Here is a 23,555-nt window from a genome sequence, read left to right as displayed (position 1 = left end):
AGGGTAAATGTAGCGTGCGTCGGTTCCACTAGTAAATTTCTTTTTTCGAATCTGCCTGACCATCGGGTCGAGTGCACTCACTTGGCATCCCGTTTTCTCCACGTTTCCCTCGTGGCTACGTTATCGTGCGCACCCATGGCGTTCGTTCTTTTATACTTATCTCTGCTATGAAGCATTGCGCGCGACAGCTTGCGGAGTGTTCGAGTCGGAGCGTTCGAGTTAAAGGTACTGATCCCCGTGTTCACAAACGCTCCTTCACTCAAGCGCTCTCCTCGACTTGAAAAAGTCGATGGGAGCGCTGTCTCTTGGCCTAACATGTCACTGCATATCGGCAATATTCTGCAGCGATTCTTGAGAAGCGCAGCGTAAATTTTAGTCGAGCAGTAGCGTAGTGCTCAACTCAATCGAGTGAAGGATGAAATTTGAGTCGAGGAGCGTTTCTGAATACGGGGGTGAGGGTTGTACAGTAGAATCTCAGTGATGCGAAACCACGACAGATACGAAATTCCCAGCCAAATTCATCTGTCCATTGGGCCAAAATGCGAATGTTCCGAACACTTTTCCTAATCAAGGCGTGTGATATGAACTTACGTACTGAAATCGTCGACCGACCGAAGGCCGATTAAACCAGCGTGCTCGATGCTTCGGAAGTGCGCGTGCGACCAGCGCACGCACTGTACAAGACAGTACGTGTGGTTTTCCCGCCGCGGCAGTCTAGTGGCTAAGGTTCTCGGCTGCTGACCCGCAGGTCGCGGGTTTGAATCCCGGCTGCTGCGGCGGCTGCATTTTCGATGGAGGCCAAAATTCTGTAGGCCCATGCGCTCAGGTTTGGGTGCACGGTTAAGAACCCCATGTGGTCGAAATCCCGTAGTCGTCCACTACGGCGTGTTTCATAACTATATTGTGGTATTGGGACGTTAGACCGCACATATCAATCAATGCGTGTGCATGGTTTTCGTTGCCACAACCACTGTTGACGAAACCACGGTCCTTCGACACGATCATGTATTGCGACGACGTTCCTGACACAACTCCGAAAGTGTGCGCGCGACCAAAGCTCGCCCAAAGCTCGACCAATCAAAGCAACGCTGCTTTCCGTAAACTCGATAGCGTATGACGACTTAGTTTTGAAGGCCCGTGGATTGAAAACAAAACGACCGCTTGCCGCAACCGCCACGCACAAAACAGTGGTCGCGACGATGCGATAGCGATCTACGAGCTCCGAGGCCACGTGGCTGACGCAGTGGTAGATTAATGACTGTAAAGACGTAAAAAAGGCTAAAAGCGTTTTTGCGTTCCTGTCCAAGGAACCTAGCAGCGAGCAAAGCCAAAGCTTGGACCCGCGCTTTCGCGGCAGCCAGCTGTGCCGTTCCGTCCTTTCCCGTGTGAAGACATACGGGAGTTGTTTTTGACGGAAAACGATTTTTAAATGCGAAGCATTTCTATCTATCTATCTATCTATCTATCTATCTATCTATCTATCTATCTATCTATCTATCTATCTATCTATCTATCTATCTATCTATCTATCTATCTATCTATCTATCTATCTATCTATCTATCTATCTGTCTGTCTGTCTGTCTGTCTGTCTGTCTGTCTGTCTGTCTGTCTGTCTGTCTGTCTGTCTGTCTGTCTGTCTGTCTGTCTGTCTGTCTGTCTGTCTGTCTGTCTATCTATCTATCTATCTATCTATCTATCTATCTATCTATCTATCTATCTATCTATCTATCTATCTATCTATCTATCTATCTATCTATCTATCTATCTATCTATCTATCTATCTATCTATCTATCTATCTATCTATCTATCTATCTATCTATCTATCTATCTATCTATCTATCTATCTATCTATCTATCTATCTATCTATCTATCTATCTATCTATCTATCTATCTATCTATCTATCTATCTATCTATCTATCTATCTATCTATCTATCTATCTATCTATCTATCTATCTATCTATCTATCTATCTATCTATCTATCTATCTATCTATCCGCCTACGACTTTTAGCGCTCCTGGTCGTTTCGATAATGGTATCGGTACCAAACTTGGTGTGGTACAGCATGACAGTACGACGAGCACATTCGACTAGTCATAACATGAAAATCATGACATGTATGCCATGAATGTGATGGTTTACATTTCATGGTTCTGATGCTCTTGTGGTGGTTTCGTTCACAAGACACGTTGTAAAAATGGTATGGTATGACATGATTGCATGGCAAACACAAGCGAATGACCTTAACATGAAAATCATGAGATGCGTGTCGTGTAACGACATGACTACATGCCATGCTCATCATGCGCTAGCGGCCGTTTCGCTAATGTCACATATACCAAATTTGGTATTACGGGACGTGAATGGATGACGAAGGTATGGGACTGGTGCAAACGTGATAATACATGAAGTGCGTGTCATGTGAAAACATTACTACATGCCACAGTCAAGGCGCCAATACATTTCGACGTGACCTGGCGTGCGTGCGCGCCGGCGTTCGTTTCGCCGCGTCCCGCCAGCGTTGCCACGCCATGCGCCGCTCCTGCCATATGTTGCTTTGACGCATGCGCGTTCCAGCGCGTCCGGCGTACCCCCCCCCCCCCCCCCGTCACGAAAAGAGGCAGGCGCAGAGCCGTCTGGGTAACGTTTGGAGCGAAATGCAGCCTGTCGCATTTCGCGCCGGTTGCCGTCCGCACGCGCCGGCGGATACTGGTCGCGCCGGTTGCGCCTGCCATCAGACGATAGAGGGCTCGCGTTTCCCCAACGTAGCGTCGCTGTGGCGAGCGTTCGCGAGCGTCAACGTTACGTTGTAGTGTATTAGGCTGTTTATGATGCGCTCGCGGCCATTTCGCTAGCTCTATATATATACACCAAGTTTTGCGTTACGTGACATCAATGGATTACAAAGTAGCTCCACATATACTAAATTCGATATCACGTGACGTGAATAGATAACGAAGGTAAACGACACATACAAACATGATAATCATGACACGGAAGTCATGTACGGCTTACCTCCACTTCGTAACGTTGTGCTGATTTTAAAGTGACATATCAACCTTCCTTGTTCGGGCTTCGCATTTCATCGATTCCCCCTGTATGTGGGATTTATTAACTTTTTTCTAGTTGGTTTGATGACGGGAAATTTGGGCGGCAGTTGCACTCCCCTTTTGAGACTCTCACCTTAGTGGGAAACTCTACCCTCCATAGGCGTATCAGCCGGGGGGCAAGGGGGGCGCAAGTCCCCCCACTTAGAAGAGTTGTGGGGGGGGGGGGGGGGGTCTGAGCTCCCCTCTTTCGACAGCTGTCACTGTAGGCTGCACACTGAAGAGAACAACAACTGAGGCAAAATTTTCCTTCACCACTGTAATCACTCAATTATGTATTTACGAGAACAAGAAAATATTACGAGACAGAGGTACAATGTAATCATAATTTTCCAACATTTCAGCAGTGACGATTTTTCTTAAAGGCTCTTTTCGACGCTTTCTACCATGTCCAGTAGCACTGCCGAGCAACTTCCCCAACTAACCATTCTTCAGCAGAGCAGGTCAGCGCATAACAGGGGCCCTATATATTACAACGCTTGTTCATGTTTTTGTTCTGCTGCGACTGACCAATGCAGTTTTATATGAGAAGGAACTAACTTTTATGGACCGGCCAAGGCATTTGCTGCTTTAGCAAAATCAATTTTTTTTTATCAAAAAGGATCACCATCACCACTGCTCTGTTGAAGCTGCTGTGAGCACATGATTGCGACTAATCTTTCTAAATATTTCAGTTTTGCCGCAACTTAAGCGCCAAGAAAGCTTTCCGCTTTAATTTCAGATAAATGTGATCAGCCTTGCTTATGGCAACCTGGAGCAATAGAGGCAGCATGCAAAGCATTGACAAATAAAGCAGTAGTTTTATGCTCAGTGGGAAGCTAAAATAAGTAGATAGAAATGGTCAAAATACCTTTGGTTTCACAAGGATTGCGTCACATTTAGAAACTGACTGACTTCTGAGTGGGCTGTTTTAGTCATTAAAATTTCATTCACTGATAAAATATTTACTGTTGAGAAGGCCGCCATCGATATAATTGTATTCATGCGGAAAGTTGTGAGGTAATGCATAAAAACTGTCGCGTGTGCAGTTATAACATTCATCATGCAGCACAGACGTATACGTGTTGTCTCGGTGCATGCTGCTTAAAACTGACTGTCATTTTTTTACGCTATCGAACAAGTGCTCTGTGTATGAAAAATCACATGATAGTGCTAGCGCATCAAAGAAGTTGTCTCTGCATTTTGAAAGAAATTTACGTTTCTTAGTGCGCAAGGAACGTTTGAGAAAGAAGATAGAGCAGTGAGGTAGGACAGAACGCTCACTGCGCACTAGGTAAATTTCTTTCAAAATGCGATACCAACCAGCCCTAGTAGCCACTCTTTTAAAGTTGTCTCTCTAATATATATATATATATATATATATATATATATATATATATATATATATATATATATATATATATATATATATATATATATATATATATATTATAGTGGGGGGAGGGGGGCAAACCTACCGCACTCGTCGGCCGATATATATATATATATATATATATATCGGCCGACGAGTGCGGTAGGTTTGCCCCCCTCATATATATATATATCGGCCGACGAGTGCGGTAGGTTTGCCCCCCTCCCCCCACTCGCGAAAGAGTTGGTACGCCACTGCTACCATTGTGTGTTGGGCTATCCGCTTCAAGCGATTATGAAACTTCTACGCCGATTTCGAGCTTGCGTTTGGTACCCCCTACCACTCTTGTTTTTCATGATGTTTTTTGTTTTGCTTTAGTGCCAAAACTGTGGGGAAAATAATTCAGTGCATCGATTTGACTCATGGTGATGATGATGATGATGATGATGATGATGAACAAACTTTATTTAATTAGGAAAAAGCTCCTCCTCCCCTTTCAGGTGCGAGAGGAGAAGGGAGGACCAAACCTAGACGACGGCCATGATCCCATGGGCCCTGGTGGCGTCTTCGGCCTGCCGTATTAAGCGAGCTTGTAATTGAGAGTCAGAGCTGGGGAGCGCGGTATCCCATCTACTCCCGTCTGGAAATTCGCCTCTCATGGGGGCCGGCGGGCATGCCCATAAAATGTGGCTTAAGTCCGCCCTGTTGTGGCAAAATTTACACTTGTCCGAATGAAGTTCCGGCACGCAGCAGTTCATTGTTACCGGACTAGGAAACGTGTGGTTCTGGAGTAGGTGCCACGCCACCGCTTGTCCTTTGTTCAATGACGAGTGTGCGGGAGGATAAATTTTAACACTGCGTAATATTTCTGTAAGTGGTCATCCGCTCAAATCTCTCATCGTCCTCCCCGTTCGAGCAGGGCAATGCAGAGGCTCGGTCTGCAAGTCCTCGAGCTGTCTGGTGCGCAGCCTCATTGCCGGGTATGGAGGAGTGAGCGGGTGCCCAGACTATATCTATTGTTCGTTGGTCTTTGCATCAAGCCAATATTCTTCAAACTATTTGGGATATTCGCCCTCGTGCAAAGTTTCTCACAGCCGTCTGCGAGTCGCTAACAATTAGTGAAGTCGAGGTGGATGCTATGGCCATTGCAATAGCTGCTTCCTCCACCTCTTCTGCAAAGCTCGTTCTCACCGAGCCGCTGACCTTATGATTTCCTTTGTAGTCTACTACTGCTATAGTCGTGTTGTCATTTCCTTTGTATTTGGCCGCGTCTACGTATGTTGTTTCCGGTAAATCTTTTACGTTGTTATGTATATTCTTCGCTCTTTCAGCTCTCCTTGCTTTGTGATATTCGGGGTGCATGTTTTTTGGAATCGGTAAGTTTACTAAATATTTCCTGATTTCATACGGGATATTGTTTTTGTCGCCAAATTGATTTGCATAATTTATACCCAGTTCCTCTAGTATGGCTCTACCTGTTTTACTCTGCGTTAGTCTTTCATATTACGCGATTCTTTGAGCTTCTATAAGCTCTTCTGATGTGTTTTGAAGCCCTAATTGAAGTAATTTATCATTAGAGGTAGTTATTGGAAGTCTGATCGCCTGTTTGAAAACTCGTCTAATGATTCTGTCAATCTTTTCTCTCTCGGCCACTTGCAGTCTGCGGTACGGAATCACATATACGACTGATGACAAAAGCTTGTATCAGTCTTATCATATTATTTTCCTTCATACCATAGTGCCGGTTTGCAATTCGTTTAAGTAGACGCATAATTTGCTGCGCACTGGTTTCTAGTAATCTAATCACCTCTCCATTATGCCCATTCGAGCTGATTCGGAGTCCCAGAATTCTTATGCTTTCGACCGTAGGTATTTGCGTTTTTCCAACAAAGACTTTAATGTTAGGTTTTTCCTGGATACTTTTCCGACCCCTACATGACGGGTTATAGAAGAGCAGTTCCGATTTTTCCGGTGAACATTGTAATCCTGTATGAGTGGCATATTCTTTTACAACATTCACTGCGGTTTGTAAAGTTTCCTCTATGTATCCGTCACTACTCTCTGCTACCCATTAGGTAATGTCATCTGCATAGAGGCTATGGTGGAGTCCTGGAGTTTCGTTCAGTCTGGTAAGGAGACCTATCATGGCCACGTTAAAAAAAAAAGGGGGAGATAGGACTGCGCCTTGCGGCGTACCTCTGCTGCCCAGACTATACTCTTGGGATTCTGCTTCGCCTAGTATTATTCTTGCAGTCCGGTCAGTTAAAAAGTCTTTTATATAAACGTATACTCTTTTTTCCTACCGCTAACGCTTGAAGATTGGCAAGTATAGCGTTATGTGATGTATTATCGAATGCCTTTTTAAGGTCTAAGCCAACTTTGACCTTTGTGCCATGTGTATTGAGGCCCGAATCAATTATTTGGTGTTTAATCTTAAGCATAATGTTTTGCGTAGACAGTTTCGCTCTGTAGCCTACCATCGTATGAGGAAAGAGCTCATTGTCTTCCATATAATTTGACAGGCGAGTTAGAAAGACATGCTCTAAAAACTTTCCTATGCATGATGTCACAGAAACAGGCCTAAGATTATCAAGGTCTAGTTTCTTGCCTAGTTTGGGAATCATTATGATTGTTGCCGTGTTCCATTGCTTGGGTATCTTACTCTTTTCCCAACACTTGTTCATATATTCAGTGAAGGCTGTGATAGATTTGTCGTCTAAATTTCCAAGCGTTTTATTCGTGATCCCATCGGGGCCCGGGGCGGATGTTGTGCTCAGTTTCATTAGTTCCGATCGTACCTCGGCCTCTAATATAGGTTGGCCTAGGGAATCATTTTCTTTACCTCTGTATGAGGCTAATTGCTCTTTGGTTGTATGCCCAATGTATCTCTGTCTGATTTCTTCAATCAGTTCTTCCTCCGTGCTTTGTATTTACGGACAAGTCTAATAAAGTTTTGTTGTTGTGCTGTTTTGCTCGCTTCCGAGTCAATCAGACATCTTAACAGGTTCCATGTTTTAGAGAGACTTATTTGTTTTTCCATAGCATCACATTTTCCCTCCCAATGTTGTCTGCATAGTTGCTCCGCGTACTTCTCAATATCTTTACTGAGAGCGGCTATCCTTTTTCTAAGGCGTTTGTTGTGTTTTTGCGTTTTGCACCGTTTTTTCCAGGCACTTTTTTGCCTCACACATATGTAGGAGCTTACTGTCTGTGATTTCTAGTCCTTTTGTTTCTGCTATGGTCTTAGTTGCCATTTGAATATTTTGCTTAAGGTTCCCTAGCCATTCATCTAAGTCTTCGATGACATCGCATGCTTCGTTCTCTCTGATTTTTCTAAAACTATCCCATTCAACCACCCTTAATTCTTTGCACCCTCTTTTACGTGGACCTGCTTTAAACGTGGTCTCATTTATATAGTGGTCACTGCCCATAATTTCTTGGGTGTTAAGCCAATAAGGTTTGATGATATTCTTAGTAAACGTGAGGTCAGGAGACGTGTCTTTGGATGTGCTGTTTCCAATCCTAGTTGGGAAAAGGGGGTCGGTTATTAACGTAAGGCCCTCCTGTTGGGCGTCGATCCAGAGATTTCGACCTTTGATGTTTTCTTTGTCATAACCGCATGCCGCACGCAACGCCTTGAAATCTCCTACTATAACCAGTGCTTGCTTTTTAGTAATGCGGATCGTTTTTCTAAAAGGTGAACTAAATTTGGTTTTTTGTCTAGGGCTGCTATAGACATTTAAAATGAATAGACTTTTACCACTCTTCTGCGATGGAACTAACTCGACAAGAACATGATCGACATCGCAGATTTCTGTATTATGTTCTATCACCGTGAGGTATTTTTACACGAGGGTTGTTAAGGACGTTTTTTCATCAGGGGTACCATAGGATTTGTACTTCGACAATTTAGCCATTCCTCCAGTTTCCTGCAAGGCGATGACGTCTGGTGCCTCCTTTCCATTGAGGAACTGTTGTAAGTTACCCCGTTTCCGGTGATACCCACGGCAGTTCCACTTCCAAATTTTATACTGATTACGTCGTGCCACGTCTAGGAACGATCCCTTCCCCTGCAATTTAGATTACTTCAGTCGTAGTCGGCCGGTTGTAGGGTTTAGTAGTAGTTTTAACCGGGCCTGCTCCTATAGACCTCAAATCTGTTTGCGTGTTCTCCACCAGCGTTAGTCGATTTTCTATGCTATCTATTCTTTGTTTTATTTCTACAAGCTACAGCTGAAATCCTGCGAATTGTTGTTGCATTACCTTAGCAAGTTCTCCGAGCATATTCTCGACATTCTTTTTCAGAGGTTTTGAGAGGTCTTCATTTTCTGCAGGACCCTGCCGGGGCGCCTGCGTAAGTAGGCGTTTGGTGTGTAGCGACACCACGGACCCGAGCTAACGGGGGAGTTTCTACTCCCTCCCATGCCTAGCCGTGCGTGGCTTTGCCGTGTCCGAGGAAAAGGGGATCCTGGGGGTTGAGCCGACGCTGGGTGATTGGACCGTTAAGGCCCCCCGGCAGAGGCAACACACCCCTTTGGCCCCGGCTTCACGTAGACGGCACCCCTGGGCTGACCCACCCAGGGGAAATCGGCAGTCGCCTTTTCCTATCTCTCTCTCCCTACATCTTCGTCTTTTGTTCTCACTTTACAACTTTCCTGTCTTCTCCTCACCTCATTTTACTTCCAATTTTTCCTGGCGGCAAGGGTTAACCTTGTGTATGTGCTCTGTCTTGGGCACAATATATTTGGTTATAGCGGCTGTGTACAGCTGACGTTGACATGCCTCATATAAATTTAGGACTTGTCACGTCCCCGTGTTGGGCTCCATGGTGGGCGGCTGGCATGGCTGCCGAACTCATATTTAGTTTATGGCTTTTTCTTCTCTCCCTTCATTGCACGATCGTCCTCTCTCGAAGAGAGGGCGCACCGAAGACTTTTGCTATTATTTCAGCAAACCGAAAGAAACCTTTCCCCGCTACCATGTAATCCATTGTAAAACCGCTGAAAAGAACGCGAGAACTATTTCGCCTTTCGTTGTTTCCAAATGCCTCACCACTAGACTTGGACCAGGTTACCAGGCTACAAGAATGGCCAGTGGGGATCTCCTCCTCGAGGTAAAAAGTCAGAGCCAGTATGAAAACCTCTCAAAACTAGAATCGTTTGGAAACATACCTATCTCAATTACACCACACCGCTCACTCAACACTTCACGAGGCGTTGTATCTGATCAAGACTTGCTTGACCTGACTGAAGATGAACTCCTCGAGGGCTGGAAGGACCAGCAAGTGACACAAGTACAAAGAATCAAAATTAGGCGTGATAAGAAGGAAATCCCAACAAAACACATAATTGTGACATTTTGCACCAGTACTCTGACTGAACATCTCGAAACAGGATACTTGAAGTTGAATGTGAGACCCTCCATTCCCAACCCACGACGTTGCTTCAAATGCCAGCGTTTTGGTCACGGCTCTCAGAGTTGCCGTGGCCAACTCACCTGCGGAAAGTGTGCCACCACAGGACACGCTACGGACGAGTGTAAGGTAGAGGATGGGGCCCACTGCGCAAACTGCGATGGTGCCCGTCCCGCATACTCCCGAACCTGTCCAACATGGAAAAAGGAAAAAGAAATTGTTACAATCAAAATCACACAAAACATTACTTTCCGAGAAGCTCGTCAACAAGTATCTGGTCTTTTCACAAACAAACCATCGTTCGCCGATATAGTGCAACAGGGGGCAGCACTACAACGGCCTGCGGCAACTGCCCATGCCAGGCACAGTGTGCCCAGGCGGTCGCCAATGCCCCCACCCACGGCGGGAACAGCCAAGGCTGCCCTGCCACTCGTCCCCACGGCGACAACCACGGCCGCTGCAAGCTCTTGCACTGCTGACCCGCAGGGCGCGGGTTCGAATCCCGGCTGCGGCGGCTGCATTTCCGGTGGAGGCGGAAATGTTGTAGGCCCGTGTGCTCAGATTTGGGTGCACGTTAAAGAACCCCAGGTGGTCTAAATTTCCGGAGCCCTCCACTACGGCGTCTCTCATAATCATATAGTGGTTTTGGGACGTTAAACCCCACATATCAATCAATCAATGCAAGCTCTTGCAGCGGCCAGGGTATCCCAGCACCAAAGGAGGTTCCTTCGACCTCTAGCCCAAAAGACCAAAGGTTTCGCCCCCCGAAGTGAAGGAGACCCAGGGTCGGCCTATATGAAGGCCTCGTCTCATCAGGCGAGGTCTATATGAAGGCCTCGTCTCATCAGGCGAGGTCCCAAGCCCAAAACATCAGCTCGCAAATGCGGGCACGCAGTGCCTCTGAGGAGGCAATGGACACCACGGTACCCCTGGTGCAGAAAGATCGGCGTAGCTCCCTGGAGCGCGCCAAAAGAAATAAAAAGCCAATAACGGGGCCCAGCGGTGGCCCTGTTCTTTGAGTCTTAACGCTTAGCTTAAGAAGCAGACACACCCATTTTTCCTTAACACAGCACTACGTTACCTCCAATATGGCAACACAAATAATACACTGGAACGTCAGAGAACTCCTTAGAAACCTCGATCATGTTCAAGAGCTCTTTTGCAAATATTCGCCGAAAGTGCTGTGTGTACAGGAAACTCATTTAAAATCTAAAAACACGAATTTTTTGCGTCGGTATGTTCTCTTCCGAAAGGACAGAGATGATGCTGCGGCATCATCCGGCGGTGTAGCCATTATTGTTAATCAAAAAATAGCATGCACACATTTACCACTGCAAACAACACTAGAGGCAGTGGCTGTTCGAGCAGTTCTTTTCAACAAGCTCGTCACCATCTGCTCTCTGTAGATACCCCCACACCACCATCTTGGAAAACTAGAATTCGAGTCCTTAATAGATCAACTACCCGAAACTTATTTGGTCCTTGGTGACCTGAATGCTCATAGCAGTCTATGTGGTGATTCTCGCTGCGATGCACGAGGTCGTCTCATTGAACAGTTCCTTTTTTTCTCCGGTGCATGTCTGTTGAATAGGAAAGAGGCAACATATTATAACCTTGCCAACAAAACCTACTCTTCCATAGATCTCAGCGTCGCATCTCCTTCACTTGTACCATTACTCCAATGGAAAGTTCTAAATAATCCCTACGGAAGTGACCATTTTCCTGTTGTTTTGAGTACACAAACATCATACGAATGTCCTCCACGAGTTCCCAAATGGCTTATACACAAAGCCGACTGGGAACAGTTTCATAACAATGCTCAGTTATGTTGGACTGACATATGTGGGCTAAGCATAGATGAAGCTGTGCAGTACTTCACAGCTCTCCTTATTAACGCAGCAGCCAAATGCATCCCACAAACATCTGGACAGCCCGGCAAGCGACACGTCCCATGGTGGAACACAGAGTGTCGTAATGCGCGAAAGCAACAGAACAGGGCATGGAGGTCGCTGCGAAACTCGCCGACAGCGGAAAACCTTGAGAGCGTTAAGAAAATAGTCTCAAGGCAGGAGAACGCGTCGGCAGGCCAGAAGAGAAAGCTGGCAGAAGTTTTTGTCAGGGATCAATTCATACACACAGGAGGCTAAAGTCTGGAACATGGTCGGTAGGATAGCAGGAAAACAAGTACACACACTTCCACTCGTAAACACTCAGGGTGATACCTTGGAAGATCAGGCAAACTTCCTCGGTGCACACTTTGAACAGATATCCAGCTCGTCCCACTATACCGACACTTTCCAAAAATACAGAACAAGAATAGAAAAGCAGAAACTCGAACACAAATCCACTAGATACGAGGCGTATAACCAAGCTTTCAGTCTAGCTGAGCTCCGAACACCTCTAAACTCCTGCAGTACTTCTGCCCCAGGTTCTGACCCTGTGGTGTATGAAATGTTAAAAAACCTACCAGCCGAAACACGAAAAACCTTACTTTGTTTATACAATGCTATCTGGTTTTCTGGCACTATCCCTACCTCCTGGAAAGAGGCTATTATTATTACCATTTTGAAAGAGGGCAAGGACCCTTCTTTAGCTTCAAGCTATAGACCTATTGCACTTACAAGCTGCTTGTGCAAAGTATTCGAAAAAATGATAAACTGCCGACTTGTACATATCCTTGAAACAAACAATTTGCTCGACCCATTTCAGTGCGGGTTTCGAGAAAGTAGATCCACCACAGACCACCTTGTTCGTATCGAGGCACAGATCAGAGACGCCTTCGTCCATAAACAATATTTTCTCTCTATGTTCCTCGATATCGAAAAGGCTTATGATACAACATGGCGTTTTGGAATTCCAAGAGACCTGTCCCACCTTGGCGTGCGCGGAAGAATGTTTCACATAATCGAAAGTTACCTGTCAAACCGGACAATCCGTGTCCGAGTGGGCACGGTTCTTTCCCAAACATTTGTCCAGGAAACAGGCGTGCCACAAGGTGGTGTACTTAGCTGCACACTTTTTCTCATCAAAATGAATTCCTTGCACTTGTCCATCCCCCGCAATATGTTCTATTGTACATATGTCGACGACGTCCAGCTTGGCTTCAAGTCATGCAACTTGGCAATGTGTGAGCGGCAGGTTCAGCTGGGTTTAAACAAGGTCTCCAAATTGGCAGATGAAAACGGATTTCGACCTAACCCACAAAAAAGCACGTGTGTCTTCTTCTCTCGAAAGAGAGGCATGCACTCGGAACCTGACATTCGACTGAACGGGCAACGTCTGTCCGTCAAAGCCGAGAATAAATTCTTAGGCCTAATCTTGGACAACAAGTTGACCTTGGTACCACACATAAAGTATATAAAAACAAAATGTTTAAAAGCCATGAATGTTATAAAAGTGTTGTCACGTACTACCTGGGGTATGAATCTGTATCGAAGCCTCGTTCGCACCCGCTTAGATTATGGGGCCGTTGTTTATCAGTCTGCAACTCAAAGTGCTTTGAAGATGCTGGACCCCGTGCACCATTTGGGCATCCGCCTTTCTACGGGTGCTTTTCGCACCAGCCCCATAGAAAGCCTTTATGTTGAGTCAAATGAGTGGTCGCCTCATCTGCAGAGAACTTACATGTCCTTTGTTTATTTCCTTAAGGTGAAAGCGGATAAGAAGCACCCCTCATACTCTACTCTTAATGATTTGTCGAGCTCAATTCTGTTTCAAAACAGGCTGTCGATGAGGCAGCCCTTCTCAGTTCGCCTGAAAAGTCTAGCTGAGGAAACTGGAGTCTCACTTGAACACAGTTTAATGGCTCCTGTAGCATATCCACCACCGTGGCAATGGCAGACTATAGACTGTGCTGTTTCCTTTCTAGAAGTTACAAAACATGCGCCTATTGCCCATATCCGAACATACTTCCTGGAACTTCAACACAAATACACACGTCCTGAGTTCTTTACAGATGCCTCCAAGTCCAACTCCTATGTGTCCTACGCTGCTGTCGGCCCATCCTTTTCGGATGCTGGCCCTCTACATCCAGGCACAAGTATCTTCACAGCAAAAGCCTACGCGATACTTGTGGCACCTAAACACATCAAACAATTACAAATACAAAAAGCAGTAATTTACACAGACTCCCTCAGTGTGGTAACGGCTCCGTTCAGTCTTAAAAAACAAAAAACCCGGTCCTTGTCTCACTTTACTCCATTTTGTGCACACTTTAGACACTAAAACAACATGTTGTAGTGTGCTGGGCGCCAGGGCACCGTGAGATCGAAGGCAACGTGAGGGCGGATCAGCTCGCTGCATCCGTCCACAAAAGCACTGCCCCTACACCAATATTAATCCCGGCCCTTGATCTTAAGCCCTCTCTCAAACGAAACCTTAGGGACTACTGGCAGAGCAAGTGGGATACACACACACACAAAAGAAACTACACATTATTAAGCCACACCTTGGTCATTGGCTGCCAGTATCAAAATCGCGTCATACAGAGGTAATACTAACGAGACTCAGGATAGGACACACATACACGACACACTCATATCTTTTGTCCGGTGGCGACCCACCATTGTGTGACAGATGTGGTGAACCACTAACAGTTCTTCACATTTTAATTCAGTGCAAACAATTGGACACTATAATAAAACAACACTTTCCATTACCCTACCGACAACATATACCTTTAAACCCTGCAATGTTCGTCGGTAGGGAACCACTTTTTAGTTGTAATCATTGCCAGCGTTTTTAAAAGAAATTCATAGTTTTCATATCATATACCCGGGCATTCCGTAGCACGACCTCTCCTGAGAGGTTTTCGCTGCGGTGGCTATACACAAGAAAGCACTTGCCTCACGGCCCTTGGACGCAAGGGTATGAACGAGTAAGGCACTTGTGCTAATGCCATACATATCCACCATCGTCTTTTATTATCACCAACTTTGTTCATCTATTTGCACGACACACACCTTTCACGGCATGGTCATGATTTTATTACTTGTATGTTTTACCCGCCTTACCGCGAGGAATTTTATGGCCCTTATACAGCCGCTAATCACAATCATTGTCCACATCTCTTGTCCCATGAACTGGCGCTCTTTGGCCATCAAATGGCCCTTGCGCCAAAAAACACCATATATCATCATCATCATTTTCTGCAGGAGATATTTCCTCTGCTCTTCGTTTCGCTGCATGCACTCCTGGCTCCTGTGCAGGCGCTAGAGTTGAAATTCGACTACACGTTGCTATGGAGCTAGTTGACTCGCGCAGCTGATTTTGCCTGAGTTTAGCGTTCTCTTCCTTTAGTTGTTTTATTTCGTCCCCCTGTTTCGCGTTTTCACGGGTGAGTTGCTCTAGCATTTTCTTAATATGGTTTAGCTCTTGACCTAGGGTGGATCCTTCTGCCACAACCTCAGGCAAACTCTCAGACCGGAGAGACTCCCTTGATACTTCGCCCACCCAGCTCACCGTTTGTCGACTGCCCCGACTGCCGTCAGGACCCTCCTGGGACTGTCTTTGAGATGATGTCATTGCCCTTGTCTTGTATTTGGCCCGTGACCTGGATCTGTGTTGACGAGCGGACCTTGATATGAATGTGCATCTGGGTTCGTGTTGAGTCCGTTCTCTTTTTTTTTCGGTGAGTCGTGGGAAGGAGCTCGAACGATCTCTGCGTCGTCCTCCTCTGTCCTGGGTGGCGTTGCCATTCTCCTCCGTTGGATTTTCTGGTGAATACTCTTCTCTCCATGCTGTGTGGCTCTAGTGTTCGACAAAATCTTTATTTCTTTTTGTTCATCGCCTTGTCATTGTTCCTTTTCCCGCCATCTTTTCTTCAAAAGGTACGGGGTCCTAAACCGTTCTTTGCATTTTTTGTCCCCTGTAAGATGACCTTTCCCGCAAAGGCTTCACCTAAGGTCACACTGGTGGTTTTCGGTGGGATTGAGCACCCCACAAACACGACATTTCTTGCTGTCAGGCTGCGGGCAGACATCCGCCCTATGTCCGATTCGTCCAGAAGTAGTGCATGTTTCATATTGCTTCTTGTATAGGAAGCACCTATAATCGGCACCAAGGTAGTATACGAAATATGGCACAAACAATTCCACAGTGCCCTGTTTTTCATTACCGCTGCATTCCTGTTACCTTTAGTCGTCACGTATATTTCGTGTTCCCTCAGGTACTCGGTCCCATTGCTTATTCATACGCCCAGATATTTGTATTTATCTGTTATCTCTAGCGTGACCTCCTGTATTCTAAGCTCACTACCTTCGTTGTCATTGCAAATCATGACTGCTGATTTTTCCCTACTGAATCTAAAATCTAACCTATCTCCCTCATTACCGCAGATGTCCATCAATCTCCGCAAATCTTCCTTGTTATTGGTCATTAGCACTATATCATCTGGGTACATTAATGCTGGTAGTGCCTGATCAATAAGTTTTCCTTGTTTGACTAAAGAGAGGTTGAAGCCCAGTCCACTTTCCTCCATAATTTGGCCTCTAATCCTTGTAGGTACATGATGAATGATAAGGGTGACAGGGGATGTCCATCGGCGCAGAGTGAGACATCAGCGCCACCTGGCGGCAATCTCGAAAAACCAAAGATGGCCTCTAATACAGTGAGCGTGCACAATCTCTGGCGGCCACATTTTGTAGATATCAAGGTACATACGTGGCACCACCGTATGCGCACTGGCAACAAAATAAGCCGAGATGGGAGTAAATTAATTGTCCTTTAGTGCATGCCCCGATGGGAATTTTATAAACACAGTCCGAGGGAAGTAAAAAATTGACTCCAACTGGATGAAATTTTCGGATGGATTGAAAGGAGTTTTTATTTACATCTATCGGGGAACTTTCTTAAAAACAGTATAGAAGTTTTTATTTACATCCGTACCGAAACCTCTTGAGGTCAGTATGGGAGTAAATTTTTACAGCCATGGAGGAAAAAAAAATGACATCCGCAGCCGTACCATGCACAAGCGTAACTTCAACTGAATTACCTTCGAAGCACTTAATGTTGATCACACGTACACAACATGCGCACAACATTCGCGTAATAGTATAACACTCACACTGACCACAGCTTCCCGCTCACGCTGCACACTCACACTTCTTTACACGGCTATATATAAACACCGTAATTTCACCTCCCATACGGCTCTAGAGAGACCCTTCTTTATGAATTATTAAGCAAATAAAGTGTTATTCCGTGGGTGTAAATTTGCGGTGGCCTGATAGAAACCCTTCAACACGCACGCCTTTAATCCTAAGCCAGCCTAGTATTCAATGATTTTTAACTACAGAAAAACATAATTATTAGCTGGTGCTCGGTCGCATAAACTGAATTTGCAAAGCAGTACTGTTTGTGACTCCGTAAAACGCACTAAATCGTACTCAAAGCCCGAGCGGCCGTGCAGAAACACTTCAACGGCGCTCATTCAGCAGCACCGGTGTAAACACCGCGACACCACCACTACCGCGTTCGACCGCTAGGCCTCACTTAGGAGTACTTCATGGTTATACGATGAACGACAGCTGGCGATCACAAAATGCTTGCTGCTGTGCAGCTTTTGTCTATACTTTTCACACGCACAAAAATAGGTGTCTGCTACCCACGCAGTTTAAGCTACGGAGCGTTACACTCTTAGAAATATGTGGTAGTACTTGCTAACTTTGGGGAAGTAATGGTTTGTCACATATGTTAAAACCGTGGTAGTAAGCGCAGTTAGTAACGGAGACGTTGATAACAGTTACTACGAGCATTTAGTAACTGTTCCTACCCTAGCCGTTACCACTAAGGGCTAGTCACAATCAAAGGTTTAGAGAAAAAAGAAGCAACCTATACTACAATGTTCATTCATTTTGGCGTATTATTTCTTCATTGCTAATGTTCGTCAATCATTGTCTTATTTGTCATTGCTGCACATCTTCGGATCACCTTGCGTGGTGTGTCGTGAACATGAAAAACACATAGACCTAAGAAGCTCACAATTTTCTTTACTATTTTTTACGCTACAGTACGTAGTAAGCGTGGAGTATATATATAGCCCCTACTTTGCAGATGCATGTCTGGCTCAGGGAAGCACTTGTGTTTCAGGATGAATGATAACAAATGTGAGCCTAGAGCACTATGGTGACAGCTGACCCGCCGCAGGTACTGTGATTATTGCTACGTGGAATATCGCATTGCCGCTCTTGTATGGCGAAATGTGCGAAGAGTTTTGCCGGAAGGGTGTGGAAGGAAAAAATGGTCCTGTTCCCGCATCGCCCCCCCCCCCCCCCGCCCTCCCCAAGGCCAGCAATCGTACGCCATAACATGAAGTTAATGCAATTCCAAACGCTTTCTAGAGCTTCGGGGTCCAGAAAGTGTCTCGACAGCGGCGCCTATTTGGAGCCGTGCAGCTACACTGACTCACACGAACTTCTCTGCGGTATCAATCTGTTGTGCATTGCCGCAACGTATGTGGCGTGATACATCTGGCACAGGTCGGAGCGAGACAAACTGAGCACGTTGATAAGAAAAGCGGTCAAGAGTGCCCTCGGGCTTCCCATGTACACGAGCGTGGAGAGGCTGCTCCACCTCGGTGTGCACAACAGGCTGTAAGATACAGCTGAGTCACAAGAGAAGGCGCGGTTTACCAGACTTTGTACCACCAGTGCCAGAAGAAACATCCCAACAGAGCTTGCAGTTCACCCGGCAGATAATGCCTCGAGCACAGAGAGAGCATATTACCGTGTCCTCGGAATGTCTACCTTGAGTACTATGTAGGAAGAGGATGGGATAGAGCTTCCTGGAGGATGCGCACGCACTGCTGTCTATCTGCACGGTGTGTATTTCTGTACCGCGTACGCTGGAGGCCCATAAATATTTATATTTAGACCGCTTGGTTATATGAACTAGGATGGCATTAATTTCATACCAGAGCTTATAGAATCTCACTAGTTTTCGCATGTGAGCGGTTATCGTTGATCTAATGGTGGCGTCGCGCTGCATCAGGTCAAGAGTAATGACGAGGAAGCACGGCACCACCGAACAACCCAGAAAACGAAACGTTTTACCATGTACCTAGAAGCAAGGAAGCTTGAGAAAGGTTCTAAGACATTAGGAACCTACTTTAAAGTGCCAGAAACAAGGATCGGAGAGAAAAAGTTGACAGAACGAGCCTAGCAGTCGTCCAGTCCACCCTTTCTTTCCAGTCCTTGTTTTAGGCGCTTCAAAATTGGTTCCTTCTGACACTTGCCAAGAGGGTGCTGCAAGCTGATCAACGCACGGGAATGCTGGATTATGGGAGCTTTGAACTCGACTAGCATTTTCATTGTTCACGAAGAGCCCGAACTCCTCGAAAACGCGCATCTGGCTTCAACGGGTTCTTTGTGCCGAAATGGTTGATCTTGTGCCGAATGAGCACGTAGTTAGCTCTTTCTTTATTCATTGTTGTGCATAAACTAGTTTTATTTAACTTTGTGTACTTCTGCGTGCATGTACATTACGAAGCGCTAACGGGAACGCATGGCTGACAAATGACAATGCCAACGTTTACTGTGCTACTGCTCGACGTCTGTTTGTTTCTTTGGCCGTTCGATTATGCCCTAAAAAAATAAACTTTTTTTTATTTTCGTGAATACAATACGCCTGAAGGAGAGAGAGAGAGAAAGAGAAAACGTTTATTAGGTGGTCAAAAAGTGAATGTGGAAGGGTCCCTTATTTCAGGAACCATCTGGCTTAGACCGCCCCTTGCTGGCCCACGCGACGAGTTGGCGCTGGTCGACGAGGTCCGGCTTGAGATCGCAGCTTCCCACGATTCACTGAGGAGGTTTCGGTCAGCATCTGTAGCTGCTGCTTGTTCGGCTGGGTTACTGCTCTTGCACTGAGGTAAAAGGTGGGCTAGGGTGCCTACCACATTACAGTGTGGGCACACAACATTGGCTTGAAGTGATGCATTAAAACACCATGCGTAAATGTATTGCTTTGAAGGCGCCTGTAGTCCGTGTCTTCATCCATTGAAAGTTTGGGATGTGGGAGAAGGTGGACCTCCGTTGTAGCCAATAGTGTTGCAGCAGTTCGTAGTAGATGAAAGGGACCGCTTCAGTTTCTTCTGCTGGGGTTCTGGTGTGGGAGGTGTCTCGAATGTCATGTGGGGAAGCCCAGTTGATGCATTCACGTGCCGTGGCATGTGCAGCTTCACTCCCCTTGAGGCCCTCGTGTCCCGGAACCCAGATAATGCAGTTGTGTGGGGGAGGAGTGTCGACGCGTTTCAGAAACTTTATCGCTCTCGTGGAGATCCTTACTTTCCGATAGTTGCGTGCCGCTGTTTGGGAGTCAGTGAAGACCACTATGGGATCCTTGCTCGTTCGGATGGCCGCTGTTATAGTGGCATTTTAGCTGCACCCGCGTGTTTGGCCCAGATGGTCGCTGTCGCTAGGGCCACCCCCTTGTGGTCCTTGACGCAAATCGCGGAGGCGCTACATATCCGGGATGTAGCGCCTGAAGGAGATCCACTTGTAAAGGTTTTGTTTTAAAGCAGCTTTATTTGAACAGGCGTATCCGCTTTCCGGCCGAGGCCTCGCTCAAAATGAGCCTCGCAGACACGCAAATCGCGTGCCCACAGGGATCACTCGCTGCTTATAAACATCCGTTCACTGCCATTGCGAGGCTGTATGCGCACGCGTGACAGCTAAACGTTACAAATACTTGTTTTATCTCGTCAGGTGACTGAGATGCTTCAATTGGCAGAAAACACACAAAGCAATATCTGTTCAGGTTTAACCTTCAAAAACCACCATTTATTCTAAAAAATGCCGTAGTTGAGTGCTTCGAAAATTTGATCACCTGAGGTTCTTTAGGTGCACATAAATGTAAGCACACGAGCCTCAAGCCTCTCCATCTCCGTCGAAGCACGGCCACCACGGCCGGAATTTGATCCCGTGACCTGCGGGACAGCAGCCGAGTGCCTTAGCTGCTAGACCACCGCGGTGGGTAACAAGGGTTAGTTCCTAATCGCCTAAATATGTGTTCTTTAAGACAAGATCAAAGACCCATAACGCTGATTCCCGAGCTAAAACTTGCGACTCATTCTACACTCGCTTGTGAGGATGTTACTTTTATCGGCATATATTCATCTTTATCCTGACCTGACATATCGCTGTCACTTCCACCAACCCAAGCAGAATGCTTTGTTTAGCGTCTACGTATAAATGAAAAATCGCCCCTTTTTCTTCTTGAGGCCCTGCTAGCCTTGTACTTCACTTTCATTCGCGGGCACATTAACTACAGTATTGCTTCATGGAATGACACGCTTGACTTCAATTCAACATATCCTAAATAAGGATGTACGCATCATTACTTCTATTTTTGTACAGTCTAATCTATGGCTCCACTTTTACAATATCTTGCCTAGCAATCAGTTGTTACAGCTCAACATAGCCGTCTTATTCCAAAAGTTACTTCATTACAATCCTACGTTCATGCCATATGATCAACAACACACTGAAAACACAAGTACGTACTAATTGCGGAAAAAATCTGCGTTCACTGCAATTTCACTTTGGTATGATTTACCCTCAGCTACTCAATCTCGTGCTTCCCTTGTACTCCCTAAAATTACCTGTGGCATCGCTATCTGAAATAACGCAATATTGGCTGTTGTCCAAGCAATTTTTTTTTCTTCTCACTCGCTCTTCTGCTTGATATGCTTTTTCACGTTTCACTACTCTGAATTTAGTTTTCTTAGCTAATTTGCTTCGATTTTCTTAATTATTGTGCTCACTTGATTTGTTTGCTATTACCGCTTATGCTTATATAATTAAATTAAGTGAAGGTCACACTACAGTTTTTTTACTTTGGAATTCTTGATTGTACATATGTGATGTTCTACTACATTTACTAAGGCAATAAAATGAATTCAAAGTGGAAAAGAAATGATCCAGAACTGGCTTCTGTGGCGTGTTTCCTTGCAGAGCTCCGGCGTTATCCCACCTTGCACGCAAGAAAGGCGTGCCACATGGAGGTTCCACTCTTCGAGTCCTCACCCTCCGCAGCGCGCGCACGAGGATTACAAATACCAGAGCCTCTTTCATAAAAATGTTTTTGAATGCCAATGCCACGAAGGAAGGAGGATGCTAAAACATACACAGGGAAGAGTTTGTCAATTGTGAGGGAGGCGTAATGTACTCTCTTCCCTTGAGCTGCCGAGAAGGGTATATATCGGACGTTCGGGTCCGAACGGCAGGCTCAGGGAGCACAAACACCGTGCTGAAAAGGCATTCATCTGTACTCTGTCAACCGCTTTTTGGGCTGTGTACGTTAATGAGTAATGACAAGCTGACCCGAGAAGCGCTGGCAGCATACGAAATTTATCGTACGAAAAGAAATAGTGTGAACATGAGCCTTCATGGCGTTATAAAAAAGAAGAATATTGACAGTTGAACAGGTTTATGCAGTAGGCTAGGTGCAATGCGATGATTGTTGTATAGGGCAGGGGAATACGAAGAGACAGACTCACCCGTACACCACGTCCGAGATCGCCAACTTGTAAGACAAAAGCAAACCAAGATTGATTTGCCTGTTGACTAAGCTGATGCCGAGATGATGTTCGTGCTTGTCGGTCTCCTCATTTTTCACCGGGGATGTGAAGCACGCTTGCCTTAGCTCTGAAAAGCCGTAGCTCGAACACATCGAGGAAAACCTAGGCATAGGAAGCGCAACTTGCGCCTGAGTTGTGCACTAGAATAAATACATCTCTTGTGAAACGTTCTGACCAAAAGCAATAATAAAAGCATAAAAGATAAGATTTTATCTTAACAATCATTACGTCTTCAAGTGAAGACTCTTAACGACAAAGCACACTGCCCATTACATCATATTATTAATTCATTCTTTGTGGATGTTCTGCTTGAGTGTTGTCATCGACTTGTTCAGTTTATATACGAATTCGGATCCTTTGTAAATGATGTTTTGTATTTTCCTTTTTGTCGCCGTAAGTGTGACGCTACTAAGATGTAATACAAATTAGCCCGCCAGGTCATTCTCTTGGATAAATGCTCTATGAAAACGATCGTAGCGGACCAGCTTTATGAAAAAAAAAATTGAAACCAAACCATAACTCGCTCACAAGTTACAACTGAAGAAAACTTGGAATATTATCTCGGGTTTTACGTGCAAAAACTACGATTTCAATTTGAGAGTTGCTTTAGTGGAGGGCTCCAGAATTTTCAACCATCTGGTCTTCTTTAATTTGCTCGTTCATGCACAGTACACCTCCAGCGTTTTGACACTTTTGAACTGCGATCTGCGGCGGCCCGCGTTGAACCCGTGATCTTCTGGTCAGCAGTCAAACACTGTAACCTAAATGTACACACGACAGCGGTGTACAGAAAAGGGAAATTGGTTGTAAAAAAGTACTAGCATCTTGGTACGCGCACAACACAAGCGCCGTGTAAGAGCTGTCTACGCATGATCTTCGCGATATTGTTAGCATGCTTGCCTTTTGCTCTGAAACTAAAGAAGGAAACCACACTTTCTTACCCTGCAAAATTGAGAAACAGGCTGCGTGTGCTGTAAACTGACGGCGCCCCTTCATTTGCATGCTTCTTTGCTATTTTCGCAGATGAGTCGTCATCTTCGATTGAGAAGCAACGCTACGATGGCTGGTACAACAACCTGGCGCACCAGGACTGGGGAGCCATTGGTG

The 23,555-nt window shown here is 45.6% G+C and overlaps 1 protein-coding gene across 3 annotated transcripts in view; it reads left to right on the top strand.

Moving 5' to 3' along the window:
• Positions 1-23,555, top strand: part of Duox (dual oxidase) — a 545,810-nt gene that overhangs the window by 114,979 nt on the left and 407,276 nt on the right. For 2 of the 3 annotated variants that reach the window (XM_037429312.2, XM_037429311.2), the window contains exon 2: positions 23,472-23,552. The exons of the other annotated variant lie outside the window; for it this stretch is intronic. In XM_037429312.2, coding sequence (XP_037285209.1) covers positions 23,472-23,552 — 81 coding nt within the window. The remainder of the gene's footprint in view (positions 1-23,471; positions 23,553-23,555) is intronic. 3 annotated transcript variants of the gene reach the window in all.

The sequence above is a fragment of the Rhipicephalus microplus genome, chromosome 1, assembly GCF_043290135.1.
Source record: "Rhipicephalus microplus isolate Deutch F79 chromosome 1, USDA_Rmic, whole genome shotgun sequence".
NCBI lineage: Eukaryota > Metazoa > Arthropoda > Arachnida > Ixodida > Ixodidae > Rhipicephalus > Rhipicephalus microplus.
Note: the sequence above shows the minus strand (reverse complement) of the source record. Positions and strands in the feature narration are given on the sequence as shown.